Source organism: Nesoenas mayeri (assembly GCF_963082525.1).
Source record: "Nesoenas mayeri genome assembly, chromosome: 15".
In the NCBI taxonomy this organism is placed as follows: domain Eukaryota; kingdom Metazoa; phylum Chordata; class Aves; order Columbiformes; family Columbidae; genus Nesoenas; species Nesoenas mayeri.
The window spans coordinates 10,395,933-10,418,654 of record NC_137559.1 but is presented as its reverse complement, the minus strand read 5'-3'; the positions used below and the strand labels follow the sequence as shown (position 1 = coordinate 10,418,654).

General features: G+C 44.9%; 1 protein-coding gene across 1 annotated transcript; it reads right to left on the bottom strand.

Moving 5' to 3' along the window:
- Positions 1 to 1,882: 1,882 nt before the first annotated feature.
- Positions 1,883 to 22,722, bottom strand: SLX4 (SLX4 structure-specific endonuclease subunit). Its single transcript, XM_080353666.1, has 14 exons — positions 22,212 to 22,722; positions 21,372 to 21,635; positions 20,383 to 20,557; positions 19,226 to 19,438; positions 18,220 to 18,434; positions 16,820 to 17,133; positions 15,030 to 15,309; positions 14,031 to 14,119; positions 10,920 to 11,066; positions 9,013 to 9,182; positions 5,731 to 8,186; positions 4,635 to 4,737; positions 3,915 to 4,397; positions 1,883 to 3,342 (listed from the first exon to the last, which is right to left on the bottom strand). The coding sequence occupies exons 1-14, from the start codon at positions 22,579 to 22,581 to the stop codon at positions 3,006 to 3,008; spliced, it is 5,616 nt and encodes a 1,871-aa protein (XP_080209792.1). The 5' UTR covers positions 22,582 to 22,722; the 3' UTR covers positions 1,883 to 3,005.

Sequence of the window (22,722 nt, the reverse complement as noted above, 5' to 3'; positions counted from 1 at the left end):
CCGCAGTGATGGATCACACCCACTCAAGAAATGCCATTAAGACAGGGTTGACTTCTGGAGTAAGTGGACACACAGAACTGTGCCCATGTACTAAACCAGCTCTTTTATCACGTGCAAGATTATTACGTAAACATCCACAGCACAGCTTTTCACAATAAACCTACTGAGACTATTTTTTTCAGGTAGGAAATGTGACAATACACAACCCTAGGTGGTACCTGTCATCATCCCACAGATCATTTGATTGTCACAGTGAATTTAGAGGCCGTGTTTTCCAAAGCTCTCTCAGAGCTCACAAGGTGCATCTTGGTAAGACAGCAGCTTTGTGCAGTGCCAGTTACATATCTGCTCTTTCCTCTTCCTTAAAAACCAACACCTCAGTTGAAAAAGGTCTTTTTTTTTCCTGCAGCCTTGGAAGTGTTACCACAAACAGAAGTATGAAAATATTTTGATAGCTGTTACTACACAGTTGGAAATAAAAAATGATGACAATGTATTTTCTAAGATAAATGAACCTGCATGAGGAAGGAAAGAAAACATAGAAATATATACAAATGGAACTGTGGCAACACATTATCACTGGCAGATGGCAACAGCAGCGCTAGCTTGGGGAGGCACGCTTTGCTTACAGATAAATGAAGCAGGCGAGTGAATAATTGCTTTCAGATGATTTGTAGCATGTGTCAGATATGTCCTTGTGGTCTGGAAGGCTGTAGAAGATTTTAAATCCTTTTCTCATCATCTGAGAAGAGTTTTAGAACTACAAGAGACATCTCATTTTGTCAGCTTCAGCAACAAGGAAGCATCGAGGCAAACCTCTGCAAAGTGGTCACCTCCAAACCCTGACAGCACAGATTTTGTACACATTAGGCAAAGACTGCCCGCTTACAAGGTTTAAGGATGACAGAGGCATTTCAGTGACTAAAATTCAGATTTTTTTTCATAACATGCTAAATATTATTTTAATGACACAATGCTATTTGAACGATTGTAATTTATATCCACTGAACTGCGATGCTGGATTCATTGAAGGTTAAGATGTTCTAAAGAATTGATTACAAAATCTTTGATCATAAATATGCCTTAGCTAAAAACAGAGCAAAAAAGCCGGGAACAGACCTTATTTATTTTCCTGTATTAAGACTGGTATAAGTAGGACAAAAGCTTTTTCCGTGTATGAGGTGTGTACTTCAGAGATAAATACTTGGTACAATGAGGGAAACATTTCCTAGAATGCCACTTAAGGCAAGCCTCGTCCTTTCCATGTAACAAAGTCGTATCCTGGCAGCTCTTACACAAGAAGGTGGGGAAAGAAAAGTGATGTGACTGGCAGGGAAGAAAACCATCCCAAATTCCCCAGACATGGCAGAAGGCTTTGCTAGGAGGTGCCCAACATTACATGTGCCATGACACCTGACAGAGGAGGTTCCCCAGCAGTCACTCACCTCCCCTTCACCAGCAGCCCTGCCAAGGCCAGAGAGGACCCTTCCCCACAGGTGCCCTTCCCGCAGCCCCCACACCTTCCCCCAGCCCTCCTGTCCCTTTGTGCTGCGCAGCCCCGATGAACCGGGCAGCTCCTCTCTCTCCGGGCAGCAATTCGTCAGCTGCTGCCAGGTGGTTTCTCCTGTTCCTCGTCCTCACAGTGCCTGTGACAACTCTTCCTCGTGTTCTCTGCTCAAGGTTTCAGCTGCGTGGGCACAGACTGCAGACTCTACTGCTCTCGACTAGACCTAATGTTGCTGTTTAGAAACAACCCCCCCGGAGCCTGCCATAAGGCATTACTTATAGCTTATCATTAGTACCTCCCAAATTGTTTATTGCAGATATAAATCAAATAAACTCAAGGACATACTGTATCAAAAATAGAAAAATGCTTGTATGTTCCAAATATATAAATACATTCAGAAGTCTGGCTTATCTTTCGAAGTGTTGTGTCCATTTTGTTGAGTGAGACTCTTTGCAGACTCAGAACTGCCAGAACAGACAAAAGTCAGATGATGATGTGAATGTCAATACATAAAAGATGACAATTTAGGGTCCAAGACTCCTCCAGGAGGCCCAGACAATTTACAACCTAAGATCAGTCATTTTGGAAATAAGACTGACCAGAAAAGTGGGTTTAGATCACATTATATTAATAAGAAGTGCTGAAGAGATCCATCGGTCATTATAACACTCTGGAAAAACATCTCTGTCAAGGAGACACTCAAGCTACGCGGACAAGGTAAAGGTGCTCAGAAAATGGAGCAGACGGTATCTTTAAGACAGATGCAGCATCCAAGTGAACATACAGAATGGAAAGTTTGAATCCAGAGGGCTTTCACATGACATCTCGTGTCACAAGGAGACTACAAAAACACCTCTGCTGTTTTGCAGCCATTTAAGAAACACAGATTTAGGTTTTTAAGCAGATTGCGAACTGGACCAAGGACAGAAGAAAGGCGTTGGATTTCCACAGTGCTCCCTGCCTGAACAATCAGCAGGGCAAATTGTGGGCTGTAGAAATGAAGATGGAAGTCACTGGGCTCTAAACACCAGTGCTTTACACAGGGGAGAAGGGATTGGTTTCTTGCAGGTGGGTTATTGTACTGAACACTGGAACATGAAGGGTGAAGCACTTCACAGCCCAAGGCCAGAGAAAAGGTCTTGGCAAGTGTCACTGGGTGAAGCACCAACATAAAGAAAAGTTGGGGAACTAAAAGATTAGAAAAATGGAAAGAAAAGGCACAGGAGGAAAACTGGGGGTAAAAAAAAGGCTCCAGATGACCCCCATGCTGAAGGCAGGACAGCAACTGGAGAAGTTTGTGCAATTGGGAGCAGAGGGCAGGGAACGGGAGCTCCTTCAGACCCACTGTGCAGCTTGTCATCTGGACAGCAGGCCACAAGGAGGAGCAGCGCACCCGCCGATCACAGCACCGCTGCTAGCACCAGCCTGGAACGGGGTTTCCAGCTTATCAAGAAGGCCTTCGTCTACGAAATTTTCAGGATGGAGGAGCAGGCTCCATTCAGTATCGTCTCCTCTGTTTTTTGTTCCCTTTTCTCTTCTGTTCTTTCTCTTTCCGGGCTCCAGCTGTGGTAAATGTGATACAGTGAGCATCTACAAAGTCCAGCAGCTTTGCCTTGGAAATTTTAATGCCGTTCTGTTTCAGCTCTGCATGCAGTGCAGCCAGCTCAATTGGTTCATAAAAGAGAATCTTGTTGTATAGGGCAGTATTTGAACGGATGTAGCACCTTACAGCCTCCATCTTTTCTTCTTCCCGAGCTGCTGCTTGAGATGCTGGAAGCTCATCTTCCTCCTCCTCAGATGCAAAAGCACAGGCTTCAAATTCATTAATGAAAGAACTAAAAGCAAGATCAAGTAGACCAGAGATGAAGGAAAAAACAGCCCATCAAGGACAGCATCAGAGCTCTCCGAGCCCTTGGTGCCAACCCCTGTGACTACCCTCTGTGGGATCACAAACTCTCTGATACCAGCATCCACAAAATGAGTGCAGGAAAACATGCCACGTGCTCTGCAAACTTACCCATCACAGAGCGACAGCGCCAGTCCTGCTGACACAGCCCCAGAGCTGTCTGGCATTCCTTCCTCCACACCCACAGCTCCTACTGCCGCCACACTGTGTAGTGCTGTGCCGTCCTCTCCTTGTCGCTCTGACTTGCAGAGACCAGGCATGCCAGGTTTGAGCCTTGCCCACAGGCAGCCACAACAACTTTTGTGTTCTGAGAACAGCTCACCGGGAATTAGACTAAAAACCCAAAGCCTATGTCTCTTGTTGAAGCGTACTGACCTTCAACTGACACACCCAAGGAAGTGACAGGGCCACTGCAGGCCACATGGACGCTCACCTCTGCCACATTCCTAGCTCATCTCTGTCCTGCACCACTGACTGTTTTTTAGTACTTTGTTCCCTTACCTCTGTGAACCAAAAGAGATGTCGCTTCCATCCCCTGAAGAAACTGCAGACTCCTGAGATGCTGAGGGCATTGGTTCCTCACCATCAGCTGCAAGAGACCATCTCTCTGGAGATGCGGATGACTTTTTCTTCTCTTTGGCTCCTTCTGGGTGATTTGTCCTTTTAGTTCCCTTCTTGGGTGCTGGACAGCCTGTTTCACAGGATCCAACAAGGTCACCATCATCCCTCCCCACAGGGACCACTGAAGAAGCCATAGCAACCCGCTTTTTTTTGCCCACAGCCCTGGAGGCAGTGGCACGCTTTCCACTAGCAGTCCGGGCTGCCTTTGGCTGCCTAGGGCATTTGGCTGGGGACTTCTGCAGGGGAGGCTGGGAAGATGGGATTTCATCCTCAAAGTCGGAGTCCACGTCCTGGTGAGTATACTGGAATATCTCCTTCAGCTTCAAAACCATCTGGCGTTTTGGGAGAGCACGAACTCCAAACCTGAAAGAGAAAGGTGGGAGCTTAGGTAAAGATAACGCTGCACCTTCCACTGTCCCAGCTCAGGAAGGGGCTCGGGCTGGGACGTGCAGTGGTCAGCTGGAAAAGTGTGACGTGACCTCAAAAAACACTGACTGGACCTTCACCAAGGTCTCCAGTTCAGCCCAGAAGCTTTCTTTCACACCACCTGCCAGCAAGTTGCTGCTCATAAAGAGAAGTACTCATGAAAGTAATGCCAACCTGCTCAACTCCTTCTTCAGCTGTGGGGTCTCCATCATGGAGTAATGTGGCATCGGTGTCACTGGAGTGCTGGGAGGCTTGTCGTTCTCCTGACAGGAAGGTTCTGCAGTAGAATGAAATTACCATGATCAGGATTAGTACAGAAAGGACTTTAAATGGCTGGTATCTTCCCTTAGTGGCAGATACTCTAATATTATACAAGAATTGTTTAAATAGCACTGTTAGTCTACAAGCTCTTCTAATCATTACTCAGTTTTATATTGGGCAGAACAGTCAACAGTTTGGGTTTTTTTCTAAACTGGGATACTTGTTTTTTATTGATTTTAAATCAGAGAAGAGCTTAAATTAAGACATATGTCCCATCTGAATATGAAGCCCATTCAGGGCTTTGTTAGAACAGGCAGAGTTAAAAAAAAAACAGATTTACTGAATTCTGTAAAGTAGTTCTTCTCCCAGGAAGTTAAACTTCATAACAGAGACTTTCAGGAGAAACTGAGCAAGTCAAGCTCTTGGGGTCCTGAGTTAAATACTGATTTAATGATATCAATTAACTGGTGAAGCACAGTCTCACACATCATGTTCTAAACACTTGTTAGACTAATCAGTTAGTATGGCATAATTAATATATTTCATTAGATACTATGAGATCAATTACTGGTCTTCAATGGAAGGAACTACCCTCTTCCTCAGAAAAATAGACCTACTCCGAAAAGAAACCCTAGCATGATTTTTCAGGATGCTCAAAATATAAACCCTAGTTACAGTTCATTTAAAAAAGTCAATTTAAGCAGTGGCCAGACAGCTATATATGTAAAAAAATATTAATTTTTGCTCCCAAACTCATTACAAGACCCTTATTTTCAGGGAAACAGGGTACACAAGGGTGCTGGGCACCCAGAAGCCTCTTACAAGGGCCCAGGCCCGGCCGTGGGAAGGCGGCCCAGAGCACCAGCAGTTTTGCAGGAGACCATGCATGAAGCCTGGCCATGGGCAGAGACCCTTTCAGTGCATCAAGTGAACCACAGGCAAGATGACCACTTAAAATTAAAGTAATTTAACCTAATTCAATGAATCTGGTATCCATACAAGTGCTCACCGGGAGTCTTTACAGGATCTGTCTGACAGGCACCAGCTGCAGTTGACAACCTCTGGGACAGAGGAAGCATCTCTGGGAATTCATCTTCCTCTTCTCCATTCCAATCATCCCAGAGTCTGGAGTTCAGGTAACTTGCTCTGCTGCCCAGTGATGAACATGCCTCAATGGGACTCTTTTCAAGATGGAGCAAAGTTGTTCTTCTGCCAACAGCACTTTCTCGGAGAGGGGTACTGCCCTTGATTTCGTGTGTGTGCACTGGGCTCTCCCACCGGTCATGCAAAGAGCTGGGTTTGGGGCTGCTGGCAGTGCTGGTCGTTGCACGGCTGACCTGGTTGGAGTTCTGGCTGGTTCCTCTGACAGGTGACAGACAATCAACACGCCAGCAGTCATCAACAGGGATTGGGGGCTCCTCACAAAGCAAGACGCTACTGCTCACCGAAGGCAGACTTATTTCCTTGTCATTGTCCTCTATCTCAACCACACTGGTATCTGTTTTATCTTCCAATGACTGCTCATGGCATGGAGGCACAGGTTTGGATAAAAATGAGATATTGGCACACTTGCTTTTTATGTCTGTGCGGCCAGGGGAGGGGAGAACTGGATCCACTGGAGAAACGGGTGGAGTGTTCCTGGAAAATGATCCTGCTGCTGGGCTGCTGCAAGGGCTCATTTCACTGGCTGAGATCTCCATAGGCAAATGTTTGCTTGACAACGTTGTTTCACAAGCTTTTGCTAAATTTCCAGGCATTTCATGGTTACTGTTACCTGCTGCTAAGTCCTTTGTGCTCAGTTTAGTTTCTGGACTCTTTAAAGAATTAATACTTGTGACCTGAGTCTGTGTTGAGAAACTTCTGGTTTTGCTCAGAACCGGTGTGTCTGGCACTAGCCAGGAGCTGTCTGTACCTGCAGACATTTCATGACTGAGACTTTTTGCAGGGCTCAGGTTTTGACTCTGTTTGATCTCCATACAAGCATCTATTTGTCTGCTGAGCGGCAACTCAGTGGACGTCTTTACGTCATTACCTATAGGCACTGTATCCATAATGCCACATGAGACCTGGGTTGATTTCTCCTCTGTTTCAGTGACTGGCGAGTTATGTGCACGTTTTGGTGTCTCAGGACCTCGTTCTATGTTTACACGTTTCAGTTGCTCAGGGATTTCCATTTCTTTCAGAGCAGAGCCTGATTCTGGTGACTGGTCTTGTAACTCCATTTCATCATCAGAAGATAAAACAATAACATCACCCTCCTTGTCCCCCTGAGCTGCAGCATCCTGAGTTCTGATGACGGGTGATGACAACACAGGGACATATGTATGCTTGTTTACATCAATGTTGGGAAGCTCTGCTGGAGAAATGGTCTTGTCATTTGTTGATGCGGTATCCAGCTCGTTGGCTTTCTGAAAGGGTACGTCATCAGTTAGGAATGATTTTTCCTTTTTGTTTTGCTTTGGTGTTGACACATGTTCTCTGGCAAACTCTCTGTCTGATTTTGGAGATGCAGGTGAAGAGCCAACAGCAGGAAAAAGGGGCACATCATAAAGTTTGGGAGAAGGACTCACATAAACCCCATCCTTATGTGGAGAGAGGTCTTTTTGTGACTTGCTGTACAGAAATGAATCATTAACGTTGCCATGTTCTTCACTAGGAGCCTTTCCCGATTCTCTGATAACTTCTTTCACTGGAGAAGGCTCACAGTAAGCTCCCTGAGTTGCAGAAAACAAGTGTTCATAACTTTCATTTATATCAGCGTGACCGTGGAAGCTGGGAAACTGGTTTTCACAGTGATCTGCCCCATTGTGTGAGACCTGAGATGACTTGGAATTCTTTGCACCTTCACATCTCCTAACAGCCTCTCCTTCATTAGTGGTGGCACCATGGGATGCTGCGTCCCACTTTTGAGGTTCACTGTGGTGAGGTACAAAAGCGTCCTGTGGAGCACTCACATTCTTGCACCTATTTATATTCTGCATTTCCTCTTGTGCAGACGAGTCGCACCTCAATCTTTCCACATCATTGTCGTCCTTTGGATCTTTGAAGTTGTTGCTTATTGAAGCAGATTCAGATGTCTTTACCTCTTCCTCCTCAGTCTGCTGGTTTGTACCTTGGGCTGCCTCAGTATCACTGCAGATGCTGCAGTCTGTTCCTTCGCTCATCTCTATTTCACCTTGAACCATCCTTCTCTGAGTTGCAGCAAACCCATAGATTTCCTCCAGTTCCTGTTCACCCACTCCATTGTCATCTTCCTTCTGGCATTCAGGGTTCAGCATAGCTCCTTCTTCCTCATCTTCACCCACCCACACTGACTTCAAGAGGTCTTGGAAGTTCTCAGCTCTGTCCTCACAATCTTTGTCATCCCTCACAGAGATAAGATCATCTTCTGAATCTACTCCGGAAGACACCTGACTGTCTCCAGTTTTGTTTTCACATTCTGCGATCAGTTCCCTCACACCAAACCTGCAAGGATGTAATAGTAATGTTAGTATTTTCCTCCTCCAGTACTTCTTCACTATTTGGCTGCCTGATCACTTCTGTGAGCCTTGTAAAGCACTTGCATGAGGATGCTTGTTTCCTAAGATGGCCAAGACCCAGTATACTCCTAAAATCTGGAATTCCCTTTTCCAGGTGTCACTCACATGAAAGTATCAGGCTCGCTTTTCCTTTTTTATGTTTGAGATTTAACAGCTATATGACTACAATGAATCCCCTTTGCCAGTTGCACTAGTGAGAGCCCCATGGCATGGCTGGGGCTGGATGATGTCTGTTGTGTGCAAGCTTCATGGCTTTTTGGAGTGATAGGGCACCCCTGTACATACATATTGGTAAGACCCAACCACTTCCCCCTGTACCTCAGCAACTGCTCCTATTTCAAGCTCTTCACTTAGTGGACAGCTAGGATCACAACCAAGAGTGTGGCAGACACAACATGTTAGCATTCTGTGCAGCCGATACATTCTGCAAGTGCTGTTCAGATAAGTGTGTCACTAGTGCTAGGCTTTGAGAATCACATATAGAAGATATGCTCATCATCATCATCAGTTGTCAATAAACATCCTCAGACAAAACTCTTGGCAAAAGTCTGCTAAGTATTTGCTGAACACAGAAAATCTCACATAGACAGAACTTGAGGAGACAGTAATGGAAAATATGAAGGTAGGATGTTCTTAAGTTCAAGTTTCATATAATGTGTAAGCAGAGGACTATGGAATTTGTAAGCCACCAGGTAGAGAGGTCTATGTGTCTGAAAGTGTGAGGGGATCCAAAACAGGCTCATGATACCAACCTGGCAGCCAGATCCCCCACCTGGGGCAGCACCCCAGCAGCGATGTCAGCATCAGCAGCATACAGATATCGCAGGAATGCACACACCGCCTCTCCTGTCACGTCGCTCAGCAGCACACGGCGTGTCTGTGCGTTCCCATCCTCCTCTACTAAGAACCCTTCGCTGTGAACCTGGGGTGGGAGGAAAGCAAACCAAGTCCATTTGCTGGTAAAGGAACAACACCACCACTGTTCTCGTTCCCATCAGCTTATTCCTTTAATTCACTGATGTCCTACCCTGGGACCAGGCCGTGCTGCCTCGGAGGGAAGCTAAGATGACCAGTTATGCAGAGCTTCATATGGAACAGGCCATTTCCTTCCTGACCCTACAGCGGCTACCTTGGATTAAGTTTGACTCATTGTTTTAGTCACACACTTGAAAGATGGTCTTAGAGTTCTCCACTTAGTTTTGGAATCAAATTACTTCCCAGAGCACAATTTCCAGAGTTATTTACACCTCTCTACAAGTGAGCTTCCTCTGTTTCGAATTTACCTACTCTTGGTGCACTGCCAAAACTCCAGTTATCCTGGTGTTTCACAGGAAAGGAGACACCTTACAAAATAGTACTGCACTGAACTGGACCATTATCTGTTTGGGTCCAACCTGATCTCAGGTTTTGGCAAAAATGTATCTACGGTTCAATAAAGTCTCACTTCCTTTGCAGCCAAATCACATTTTGTGCTATCTGAAACTCTCTTCAGAAAGTCAGGAGATGTCACAGAAAACAGGGGCTCTGAAGTAATCTCTGACTATTCACTGTCTCTTTCTAACCAAAAAACAACAAAGAAGAGCACTCTCTCACCTATACAGAAAATAAAATGAAATGCTGCTCTGCAGGTGGGGCTTACAGGAAAACAATCCTCTGCAGGAATCAAAAATAGAGCATGGGGCCAATCCCACAGCTTTACCCACACAAATGATTCCTGCCCATGCAAACAGTGGATGGGAATGCTGAAGACAGGCACAGCTGCAAGGAAATAAAGGAGAACGTGGCTAACTCAACCATTTTTGAAGTCGCTTGATTCTTGGGCACACGCACATTTGCTAATGGTTGTGAGGATTCCTTAAAAATTTTCACATTAAGACTGCTGTATGGCTCACATGAACTTGCTCCCCCTCCCCAAACTTTCACGGACACCTTATAAATATCCTGAGTCACCTTGGGTGGAAACTACTGCCAAGATAAAATGAGGATAAAACTAATTCCACTATTTCCAAAAGGGCAGTGTTAAAGAAAGCTTCTGTTGTTAAGGAGCTGGCATTGTGGACTGACAGCAGCTCTGTGAAGAGTTCAAATCTCAGGCTCAGTGCTTTTCACTGGCCCAACACGAGACTGCACAGGAGCAGGCTGGGAACTATTCAACCCAAAATGCTTCTGGGAACGTAAGAACTACCTCCCTAACCTTGCAAAAAGCACCGTTCAGTGCTGTTACCTCCAAAGCAACTCAGAGTGACAAAACCTCTGTGTAGGTTATTTTCAAGAACTTCCCAGAATCTCTTTATTCCATACTCATGCTTCCCAGCCTGGGTGATGGGCAGGATACACAAAGATGGACAAGGCAGCCTGCATTTGCACAGGTACAAAAATTCAAGGGCAAAAAGCACTTAGGAAGCTTCCTCTGTTGCTCATGGGCAGAATGCAAGGAAGGGTCCTTGCCTGCCCACAGTCTCACCAGATAAAGTACCACATTTTCCACCACTTTGTCAAAATTCTGGTTTCCTAAGCTGAAAACCCACTGCAGATCCAGAGGCACTTGCCATCAGGCCCAGCAGTGGTCTGTGCCGATTCTGCTGCATTACAGGATTACAGGTGTGAGCAGTGTGGGCCTTCCTGAAGGAGAGGAGGGAAGTGTGTCAGCGGTACTTACAATCTGAATGGCCTGCGGACACCGTGCGTACAACACAAACATGTGGGCATAAAGGACTTCCCCAGAGTCCACCTGGAACTGGACATCACTTAAGTGGGGGTTGTTGACCATTGCACTGAAATCTTCAGCCAGCAACCTGAGAGAGGTCTAGAACACAGAAGGAACACAAAAACAGAAGTTAGGTTATACCTGCCAAACATTTACCTGAAAAATAAGAAGGGAATAACCCAGTTTATCAGCACTGCTGTACTGTGGGCCCCGCTCTGGATACACTGCCTTTGCCTTCTGAAGATAATCAGCATTATCAACTTCATGTCTTCCATACGACAAATAAGCAGACAAGTCTAACAGATATTTCTGGCTTTGGCTTCCTCTACTTTTTCACAGTAGTAATTGTAAAGAAAGGGCAGTTGTGTTGTGTTCTACTGTACTTGTGCTGTCTTGTATTACAGCACATTATCACCCTCAGATCTTCACCACACCATTTCCTGATGTGGTCTAGCCACTGCCTGCAGCTGGCCTCTTGATCTGCTGCCTTCCACCACATTTTTAGGAAACTGTAATTTCCACTTTGACAGACTTGAACTTCACTATAATTAGAGGAAGACACAGAGATGGGGTGATGAACCTTTCTTCTCTCATTCACTGTCTGGCAATGACAGCTGAGAAGAGCAGCTCTGCAATAAGGGCCCCACACAGAATTAAACTAATGTAGGTGTCTAGTTCAAAGGAATTTATGTGCATGTTACTGAAACTCCTTTTGAAAATTCCACTCAATTATAAAAAAGAAACATAATTTCTATTATCATTTTATAACCCATAGCTGGAGTTTTGGAGAGGGCTGGTTGACTGAACTACCAGTTACAGGTGATGGTAAGGTCAGGCCTGGGCTACGCTGCCAAGGACAGCAGTGATGAACACAGTTTCTGCTCTGGAGCTGCTCCCAGTACGAACCCACGCCAGGCCATCTTCTAAAGCTCAGATCTCCCTAAGCGCCCCTGGAGATGGCCAGTGCTTCAGAGAAGCATGTGAAATACCCTCAGCTCACAGCTGAGAGGCTGTCTGACTGTAAGTGTAAACCAGTTTATAGTTAACACACTAATCATTGACCCTGTGCTTTTCAAACCTACTGCAGAGTTGAGGAACTACAAGTTTTATTCCAGTGAACATCTGCATGGGATGCAGTTCCACCTGGAAGAACACAGCTCTATTTTATTAGCAGGTTTCTACATTAGGTCAGTGGCCTGTGGAAACCCAACCTTTCTACTTGCTCCAGCATGTGTCTGCAGGCAGCCAACACTAATTAGCACCGAAACAGCAGCCCATACCAGAATGCTTCTTCCAGGCCTTCACAGGTGGGCTAGAGAAGACTGTGTGTCATGGCAGTGGTGTGGACTGATCTCCAAGGGGAAGACGGGAAGCTTAGTCTGGAAACTAATCTGATCCTTCTTGCTTTCTTATTCTTGGCAGGTAGGATACCTGCAAGACAGGACCTCAGGAAGCCAGCAAACACAGACTCCTGATGCCACGTTCCAGGCAGCAAGCCCAGAACAGCTTTCCTGCTGATGCTAAAATTATGAATCGAGAACAGGGAAATTAAACAAGGCTAGAAACCTCCTGGCTGCACCATTCTCTGTGCAAAGCGAATGCACTGGTCTGAAGACAGCTCCAAGTGGGCATGTGCTCCTGCCAGAGAACACACCAGAATACTCTCTCCTACTGAGACCAGCTAGACTGGACCTCACAGACATGACAAGGGTCTTAAGCATGAGAGGGGGGATGCGTTACCAATGCAATGAATGTATTTGCTGTACCTGGTTACACAGTGACTGTGCTTATATAAAGCACAAATCTCTCCCACTGGCAATCCAAGTCTTCAACAACACTTCATTTGCTCAGGAAATCTATAATGGGATCAAACTAAATCTGAAAAAATGATCATACTGGTTTTGCTGGCAGCACCTAAGTTTCAACAACAGTATCAGAACATTTTCTGTATTGCTAAAGGCTTCTAGTTTAATAGGCTCAGAAGTATCTAAAACAAGACGTTTTTTCCTGCTAAGAATTTTTTTTAATACCCCCAAAGAATATCTAGAGTTTCTGTAACAAGTAGCTGGGGTAATCAAGTTCAGTAGATTCCTACTTCACAAAATTGTCTCCTTTTAGAAGCCTCTTAATTCTATTAGCACCATATGAATGTGCTTTCTCAAGGCATCAAAATTTATCTGGCATCAAAAGCTACTTGCTTTCATGGCATGATTATTATCAAACCAAAGATAATAGGTTTCAACAGATAAAGTGGATGACACTTGTAGGAAAATTGAATTAAGAGTGTTTTTACATGCACTTCAGTTGAAGAAAATTGATAATACATCCATGGCGCTTTACACATCCACTGGTGCATCTGGGGGTAAGATGTGATCTACAGAACACTACTGGTTTGATAAAAAAAAATCATCTGTGACTTACTAGCCTGTATTCTTCATCTAGTCGTCACAGAGAGCATACTGATTTTCAAGCTAGATCCTCTGTGTTCCCAGAATTGAGGATTTTCTATACAAAACCTTTTAAAACTCTCACATTAGCAGCAACCAGATGCTCATCTTCCACGGACCTCACAGCATTCCACATCATCTATCAGGCTTTTACGCCAAATGAGAGAATTTAGTGTGAGTCAGCCAATCCACTGCAAGACACAGCGTGGAGAGGAAGGTGACAGAGGAGGAACAGCTCCACACTACCCAGTGTAGCTGGGCTGTGAGCCTGGAGGAGGCAGCAGACGGTTTTCTCTTGGACAACCCGGGCATTACAGCAGAGCCCTGCCTGATGTGGTGCTGCTGCACCCCTAGCCCCTACCTCCAAATATGTAGGACAAAGCACTGAAAAATCCATAGGCCTGCTTGTGGGCATCGATGAAATACCACCACGTGTGCTTATCCCACCTGTGCCCATGATGGCTCCTGAGTGACTGTGAACCTTAAGCATCTATTTGTTTCCACGGAAAGGAACGGGAAACATTCCATACTCCCTTGAATCGCACAAATGCAATAGCTTCTTATTTATAGTGCTAAATAAACACCAAAAAAAAGTGGAAAAAAGGGTTGTCCTTACTCTTTTACCGCTGCTCATCAGGAGGCTCTTCTCTTTGGACGGGGGGACAAAGCCACTATGTGGAATATCACTGGAAGTCAGTTCTTTTCCTCAAAGAAGAAAATGCACAAATCACATACAACTTCTTTGTGAGGCAGAGCGATGTAAGAACTCCTGACAGGATCCTGGCCATGACAGCTCCCCGAGCTAGCAGCTGTAACCAGCTGGACTGAGCTGAAGGCTCAGCCTCTCCCTCACACCTTTATCAGAGGGTTTGGCTCTGGGCTGTGACAAGCTGTGGGCACACAAGTACCATTCAGCCATGGGCAGCACCAACCTACTGCAGATATGCGTGTGCCATAATCACCCAGACGGAGGAACTGCGAATGCAGCATGCTCCTCTGCTTTCATATTTCAGTTTTCCTCCAGTAGGATAAAAAATAGGACACAAGTGGGATGGGACATGCCAAGGTCTCATCCCAGCAGCACACATCCTGGATTCACATTTCAACCTAGACAAAATGCTCGTAGGCCCTACTGCAGCCAGTGAAATCAGTTTTGCACAGCCTGAGCCCTGCACTAGTCTGCAGAGTGCACAGGACAGGATGCGGAGCAACAGAAATAAACTTCTCTTTCACCTGATTGTCTCAAGACCTCAAAAGACAGTGTAAGACAGAAAGACTGTCCAAATAGCTGAGATGAGCATTTTGGCCCAGTTGTTAAACATGCCTGGCAGAAAATACTTTGATATCTTTAAGAGAATTTGAAAAGAAAATTTAGTTATCTGCTGTCCAGGAATTCTCTTAAATGATGGGGTTTATGAATCATTTCAAAAACATCAGCTTGATTGTATCTAAAGCTTACTGCAGAAAAATGTTCTCCCCTGCCAGTATTACCTCTTGGATCAACATCAACACCCTATGGGTGCCCTCATGGCTCACCTAACTTAGTAGAGCCAGAGTCTGGATCTGTGTAACTGAAGGGACTGGGGACAAGGCTCAGTAAACTGTCAGAACTTACCTGGCTGCTTCGCTGCCTGAATGTGATCAATGTCAGCGTTCCACTGAGTGAGGGTAAGTCCTTCCCTGGCCAACTCAACTAGGTCCTGGAGGGTCTGAACATCCTTCTGGCTGTGAGACAAAAACTGTCCATCTTCATGGCCTGACTTGGATTCATCAGAAGTTTGGCCCCCAACCTCTGTGCAAGTGGGCTCATGAGAACTGAGGTCAGGCTGAATTTGCTGGGATACTTTTGGCTGATCAGATCCCACTAATGGCAGAATGTTCTCTGGCTCATGATTCTGATGAAAAGAGGAGGAAAAAAGACAGCAATAAATTAGGTCTTGTTTTATGTATTTGCAGAGCTCAGAGTACAGTCTCAACTTTGTACTTTTGAAGCATTTAGTAAAGGATGACAGAGCATTCCCTAGGTACAAGGGCTTCTGAGGCAAAAGCTCTCTGCAGTTTTATGGAGGACTCTCCAAAGATAAGGCAGCTCTGAACAGAACAAAGGGAACTACAACAGAAAACACAGAAAAGGTGGTATCTCCGGGAGCATGTCTGTGCAGGCAACTGCCAAGCAGGGAGAAAGGATGGTGGAAACGCTCCCGCTCCAACACCTCGATATTTCATTATAGCAGGAGTGCCTGGCAACGGTCACAGCTGAATCTCTCCAGGTGCTTCTGTTCTGAGTTCTGAAATGCTTTTGCAGTTACATGTAACTAAATCAAACTTTCACCTTGGAACTGGTATTTTCCAGGTTTGGTCTCTGTTTCCCAATAAAAACACTTTTGTTTGTTTATTTCTCAGTAAAAATGGTTTAGCCATTTGTCTGAATGGAAAGAATCAGATGGGAAAATACACTCTTGCCATGATTTTAAAGGCTTTTCTACTTTACTTTTAAACTTCTCTGGCAGTTTTTGGCTTGAATGAAAGGTCAAAAATCTGAACAGAATGGAGCCCCTCTAGTACCGCCCTAGCATGTGATAATCAAGTGAAAAACTCTGGGCTTTGACTAGGGAAGAAGTATTAAATAAATATTTATAAATATATGCACAGTAGTTTTTTAAAAGAACCATCAAACACTTATTCAAGAGAAGAATAAGGGAAGAAAGAGAAGTTATATCCTTCTCAGAGAGCAAGTGTGTGATAAGACTAAAAGAGCTTTGTCTACTTCTGTAGGTAGTTTTTATAAAAATACAGAGCACTGAAAGAAGCAGGAGATCTAGATGAAAACCAGACTGAAACAGTAGAACTGAAAACTGGATCAAAGCTCTATGGGAGCCAAGATACAGTGGGATGTGCAGGGAAAGCCTGAAGTGCAAATGCTTCACTTTACAACTCCAGACATTCCCACCTTCTCCTCTGTGCAAGACAAATATCAGTATTCAGTTTAAACTTTCCACCCAGATCCTTGCTGAGTACAACACACAGGCAAAGCTCATACTAGAATCAATCAGAGAAAGGCACCAAGAAAACAAGAGTCAGGCTGCTGTAAACATGGACAAACTGGTAGCAAAATGAGCAAAATGGGGTCTCTTCACTCAGTGTTCTCTGTTCTCATCAGTTTCGTTTTCTGAAAGCTCAAGGAATAGCCTGGTAACATGAGCCTCAGTCTCCTCTCCGGAAGGGAGAAATAAAAGTTCAAGATCATAAAACATAACTGTGTAAGGCCAGAGGACAACAGGGTCTCAAGCAATGAGTATGCAGAGGCAAGGGATCGCTCATTTAGATACCAAATGAGGAAACAGGTTACAGGGCAAGTGAACTAGGGCACACAAATATCAGAACAAGGACAGAAGAGCATCCCACCTGCACAGGCTTCCAAGGTACAATTGGAGGGGTTAATGCAGCAGTGTAGAATGATTCAGGGTCACAGGGTCCTGTCAGAGCACTGAAATTCCATAAAAAGCACTCCCTGGTTTTGGGCAATGGCAAAAGCCAGGCTGCTTTCCCAGGTTCATCCTCCAAGATCCTACTAGTGGGGAGCTGAGGGGTGGGAGGGAATTCCACCTCTTCTGTAAGAAGCATAGCTACTCGCTCTTGGATCCTTTTGCGGGCTTTCTCTGGGTCCTGAAGCAGCAACGGTGGAGGTGCAGTCGGGCCTTTTTTACGCCGCTTTTTCTCTTTAAAAAGAAAAGGAAGACAAACCCAAATAAATAAATGGCTGAACACACAGGGGTGGAGCTCAACATGCCAGCTCCTTCAGGTGCTGTAGTCAGTGATGACCAAAAGGCAGCCACAAGCTGAAAACAACCCAAGATTTTTGCAGGTAGTCTGAAGCCTCACATCACCCTCATGGGAAAAATGAACTCCAGAACAGACTGACTCCTGCTTGCGCTGCTCGGCTGCCAGTTGGGAGCTGTCACATCCCTACAGAAGCTGATCATTGCAGAAGCAACTGATATCCCTGCAGTCTGCCTCCCAGACCCATGGAACGGTGTTTCACAAAAATGGGAGAGAAAAATGCCAACAAAGCCATGAAGGACTCCTTTTCCTGTATACTGGTCATTGATGATATCAAACCACAGCCCACATAAACACAGTGCAACTTCCATCTGGAAATCCTGTGTCTTACCAATGCCCAAACCCAGATCCAACTGGTATTACTTATGGGCAGGAGAGGACCTGAGCAGTGTCATTAAGAGAGAATTCTCCCCGCTATACAGTTCTCAACACTCTCCCCTGGCAGTCGTCTTCCTTTCTAAACCTTTCTGCACACTGAAATGGTGAAGCACGTGCTCAACAGCATGTAGTATACACATATTTCCACAACAGAAAGAAAACAGAGAGATAAGACACGAGGCTGAAAAAGCTGCATTAATCCAGGCTGCAGCAGGATGAATAAGAACCAAAAAAGTGACTGCAGGAGAAACAACAATAATCTTGTAGTGTTTTTCTTTTTACTTCCCAGTTGACAAAAAAACCCAACAGCTTATCTTAAGAATATTTTACAGATTCAAACACATCAATTGGTGAAAAAAAAAGCATAAGATTCCTAAAGGATTTCACTAAAATCCATGGACTTCCTGCAGCCTTTCTTTACTCTGTGTGGCTACTGCATACTGCTGAAGCTCTGACAGCTTAAATGAAACAGAAGCAAGGCTGTCATCCTGCCTATGCCCAACAGGAAAGTTTTAGTGAAGAGCAGGTTGTGCCACGTTACTGCTCCAACAATACAGGCTTTGACACTGACTCACTGTAACACATACCTGATCCTGGCTTCCATTTGATTGGCAAAGCAGCCACGGGTTTCACATTTGTAACTGATTTTGCTTGTTCCTGCTTTTCTTGCTCCAACAGAGAGCGTGACATTGCCATAGCAACCTGCAAATCTTCATCCTTCGTCTCCATTTTGGCCCTTTTCTGTGTTTTCTTTGAATCCTCATTGGAGGGGCCTTTTCGCTTTGACCTGCTCGGTTGATTGCTGAAATACAAGAATGGAGCAGGAAGCCCAAGTTAATGTGACTGGATCAGAGACAAGAAACACTGAGCACTCCAGACCAGCTGTTCTAATCGCTCAGAGAGTCTCCCATATCCAGGATAACAAAAAACACTCAGCACCTTCTTCCCTAGCAGAAAGCAAAGGATTTATTATCACCCATGGAATTTAGAGCAATTTAGAGAAAATCTGATTTTGAAAAGGTAAGAACAAGACCACAGCACTGATGGAAGCATCTGCTATCTCTACCTTGAACACTTTTTTGTACCAAATGGGCAAAACCAAGTTGAAGCAGAAAACGCTTTTCCATTCTTCTGCTTCCACAGGGAACAGCCAACGGTCTTTCCTCAGCACAAAGAGACTTATGAGCTCTTTTACACAGTCAGTCAGGTACCACTCGCCATGCTCTGAAGATTCTGCTCAAATCCAAGACAGCAGATGCAGCTCTGCACTGAGCACATTTCAAAACATCACGCCTATTTCCTCTGGTTTGGGGTGTAAAGCACATATATCCAGTAGAGCCACAAGCTGAATAGCTGAGGCACTGTCATGACAGATGCTCAGGAGAGACTGCATACTCAAACTCTGTGGTTCGCTTAATAAGCTCAAACACACCATTCAGCTTTACTGCATAACTGCCTCATGGAGTAGAAATATTTCTGACAAACCAGTGCAAGTCTTCCTTGCTTCTACCTCTCCTCCCCAGGAGAACAGGGTCAATGTCTCTCAGGCCAAAGAAAGTAACCAGTATCTTTCTTGTGTTTTCACCAGCTTACCTGGGACACTGAGGAGGTGCATCACCAAGCGAGGCCACCTGCAACTGCACTGCCTGAAGCAGCAGCTTAGGAGGAACATCCATCTCAACAGCACAGCGTTTCAAGTGACTGACTCGGCTCTGTGGAGTCTGGAACTGTTTCCCACAGATGGGGCATTCAGGGACCAGTGGTTTGCTGGAGGTTTGCTGTGCTTCTTCCATCTCATCCAGACACCTGTAACATGACGGCAGCGCTTACCTCTGAAGACTTTAAAACTGCCCATGCTAAGACTTAAACCATATCAAAGAAAAGGAAGCAAAATAATCTCTTAATATCTGTAATGGCCAGATAAACATCCCCTAGAAAAACCAGAACTATGTGCCCACTGCTGTGATGAATATGACATATAACAGTTACACGGAGATTACAGCCTCACAGGTGTATTAAAAATGTGTTGCTCAGAAGCAAGTGCAAGGTAATAACCTTCTTTAACTTCATCGCGTATCTATCACCTAATCCTTCTTTCTACATTCATTCTAACATTCCAGCTAACTTACAAACTGCCATTAAAAAAAAAAAAAGAATCACTCTACCAGAGAAATGGTAAGTTTTCGTCACCCAAAACAGGACTACTCCTTGTACTTCCTGCTTTTGTAGGCATGACCCTGAGCAGTGTCAAGAATGCACATGTTTTCAAGTCAGATATCTCAGTTGACAAGGACCATGTTTTATGTCACAGAAAAGGGATCAGTCAAAATTAAAATCACATTCAAGAGTACAGGATAATGAACTTCTAATAATTTGTGGTAGGCCAAAACTATGTAAAAACATTTAATGGTTCTTTTTCTGTCCTCTCCAAAGAGATCGAGGGTATGAAATCCTGGATCTGCAGTACCTGTTATAAAAATCACTCCCCGATAAGATGATAACACACAACCTACAGACACAGGGCTAAGAGACCATTCATCAGATGTACTAGGACTGGTGATTACTAGTTTGCTGTGCATCCATCTATCTACAGCTTTACCTCTTGTGAAGATTGCTATATATAAAAAAATCTATGGCTAATATAACCTTATAATCTCCTCCTATGATTACACACTTAATAGTTCAGAAAGCAGACTTAGTTTCCAAAAAACAGTTCTGACACACTGTCACACCTCATACTGGTCTTTCACCTGTTAACATGCTGCTCTCGTCGCGTTGTGTTCATGGCTGAGAGATCCTTCTGGCAGATCTGACAAAAAAACAAACCTTCATCCTCCAGGCTTGCCAGGGCTTCCTCTTTGGTTGCCTGCTGAAGAGCCAAAGCCAGAGCACCATCATGCTCCACGGATGGAAGATGGTGGGTATCTGGCAAAGAAAGGAGATATGATCTAAGACAGAAGACTAAGAACCCTGTATGAAAGGCTTGGAGCTTTTATACTTGTCATTATTAGTTTAATAAACTAGATGTAAAAATAAATGGTAATCTTTCTCTTGCACTTTCACCTTCGATCGCTCACAACGGAATGTATAAATTGCACTCTTTAAATGTTACAGGACTGCACTAGCCAAGAAGCAAGAGGTGGCAATTCGTTCACAGTACATCACATGTCAGAGCCAAATGAAGAGTAAGTTTTGGCTAAAGGTTCTAGAGAGAATATGGGATCTTATACACCACATATTAAAACACAGCAGATTTTCATGTCCGTGGAGAACCAACAGGGCCTTGACTTACGGAGAACAAAATCAGAGAAAAATTGCTTTGAATTTAATATATCTGCATAGAACACATTACTTTTGTAGAGTGCTTGGAGATCTACCAAAGACAGGGGCTACCTAAAAGTCATATTTACCTCACCGCTGCCTAACGCTGTCCCAAGGGTAAGATGGCCGATCCTGTTGGAATTTCAACCTATTTCCAACAAGACCATTATCCCTCCAGAATCAAGCATAAGGTTCATTCAGCCTCAGAGAAGAGCTGGGAAAAAGGTACAGATAGCCCTTTAACAATAGAGAAAGCAAGTTTTCTCAGTGATCTGGAGTGATTTATTCAGTGCTGCACACTGAGTTACTACGCTGGCTGGGAACAAAGCCCAGGAATCCCGACTGCTTCTCATGCAACCATTCTCACCAGCCCCCAGCACTCCTTCTGCATGTACAAGAGCTAGCTAGAGAAATGTACCGTTCTCTGGTGGGTTCTGCTCCTGGCTTCCATCAGGGAAATCTCCACTGGCCACAGACTTTGGCAAACTCTCATCTGTGCTGTGTTTTAGCTGTTCAGGTGCCACTCTCTTGAACTGCTGCATTCTCTCCACTACCAGCTCTGCTACCCGCAGCTTTGGCCCTGTGAGCAGCGATATCTTTGAGGTGGGTGAAGAACAGGTCCCTGGTGGTGTAGCAGGATGGAAGGACAATGTAGTCTGGGAACAGCCACTCAGAGTATTTACTAGAGGGGGAGAAAACACCGGAGCTTTACCAGTCAGTATTAAGCGCACAGCTGAGCTGTCCAGAGAGCTGTTGGGAATTCTATTCCAAAAGCAGCCTAAACCAGACTCAGTTTTGCAACAGCCATTCTTAGAGGAAGAAGTGAACAATTTGTTTAGCTACTACATCACATTTTATAACTACAGTATCAGGCTTCTGTGCTATAGTGGAGTTTAGATATCTCTACAACCCTTTTAGAGGAAGGAAATTTAAGGCAGGCCTTCCTGAAGGTCACTAGCGAGCCCTACAGCCTCGCTCTGCCCACCATCCCACCATGGGATGTCCTGTGGTTCCTGCTGCTCGTAACAAGCAGAATGCAGCTGGCAACTGCATTCTGGCCTTCAAGTTTAATAACCACTGAAGGACTAATGCTTTATGGATTAATCCAACACCTTTCTTAACTTGTTTATATTTCTGGCCTTGGCAACATCCAGTGGCTGTATGTCCCCTCCAGGTGGACTTCCGAAGAGCTCCATTGAATTACAGAGTGTTTTCAGTCCCAGCCTGTTTTCTGATTGAAAGATTTCTGTTCACTCACCTGTCAGAGTCCTCTGGCTGCACTCACTGGCCACTGAACTCAGCTGGCTGGCAGGGAAAGGGTTTCTCTTTCCATCCCTTTCTGCAGTCTCACCACTACTACAGGCCACAGCATCACCATCTTCTTTGTTCACCAATGTTTGTTCCTTTAGACCCAAACCTTGAGGCAAGTTTGTTTCCTTTGCTGCTGGGAAGTGATGATGGTTTTGGCTCTTAGCAACAGCTTTGCCTCTTCTTATCTTGCTCCTCGCTGCAGTGCCCTTTGACCTGTTCGGAGCCCTCTTTGCTGCCTCAGCATCCCCAGCTTTTTTCTTTGCTCTACCCAAAAGATTTGCCCACAACTCTTTAAAATCATTGTCCTGTTCATCCATCAGCCTGCAGGTTCTACTAACACTGCGGCCTTAACGACACTGTGAGGACAGGAGGGCAGGGGAAGATACCAGAGTCAGTTCAGGTTTGCGTCCTCCATGACCTGCAATTCTCACCGAGTCCCTTCCACCATCTCAAAGATC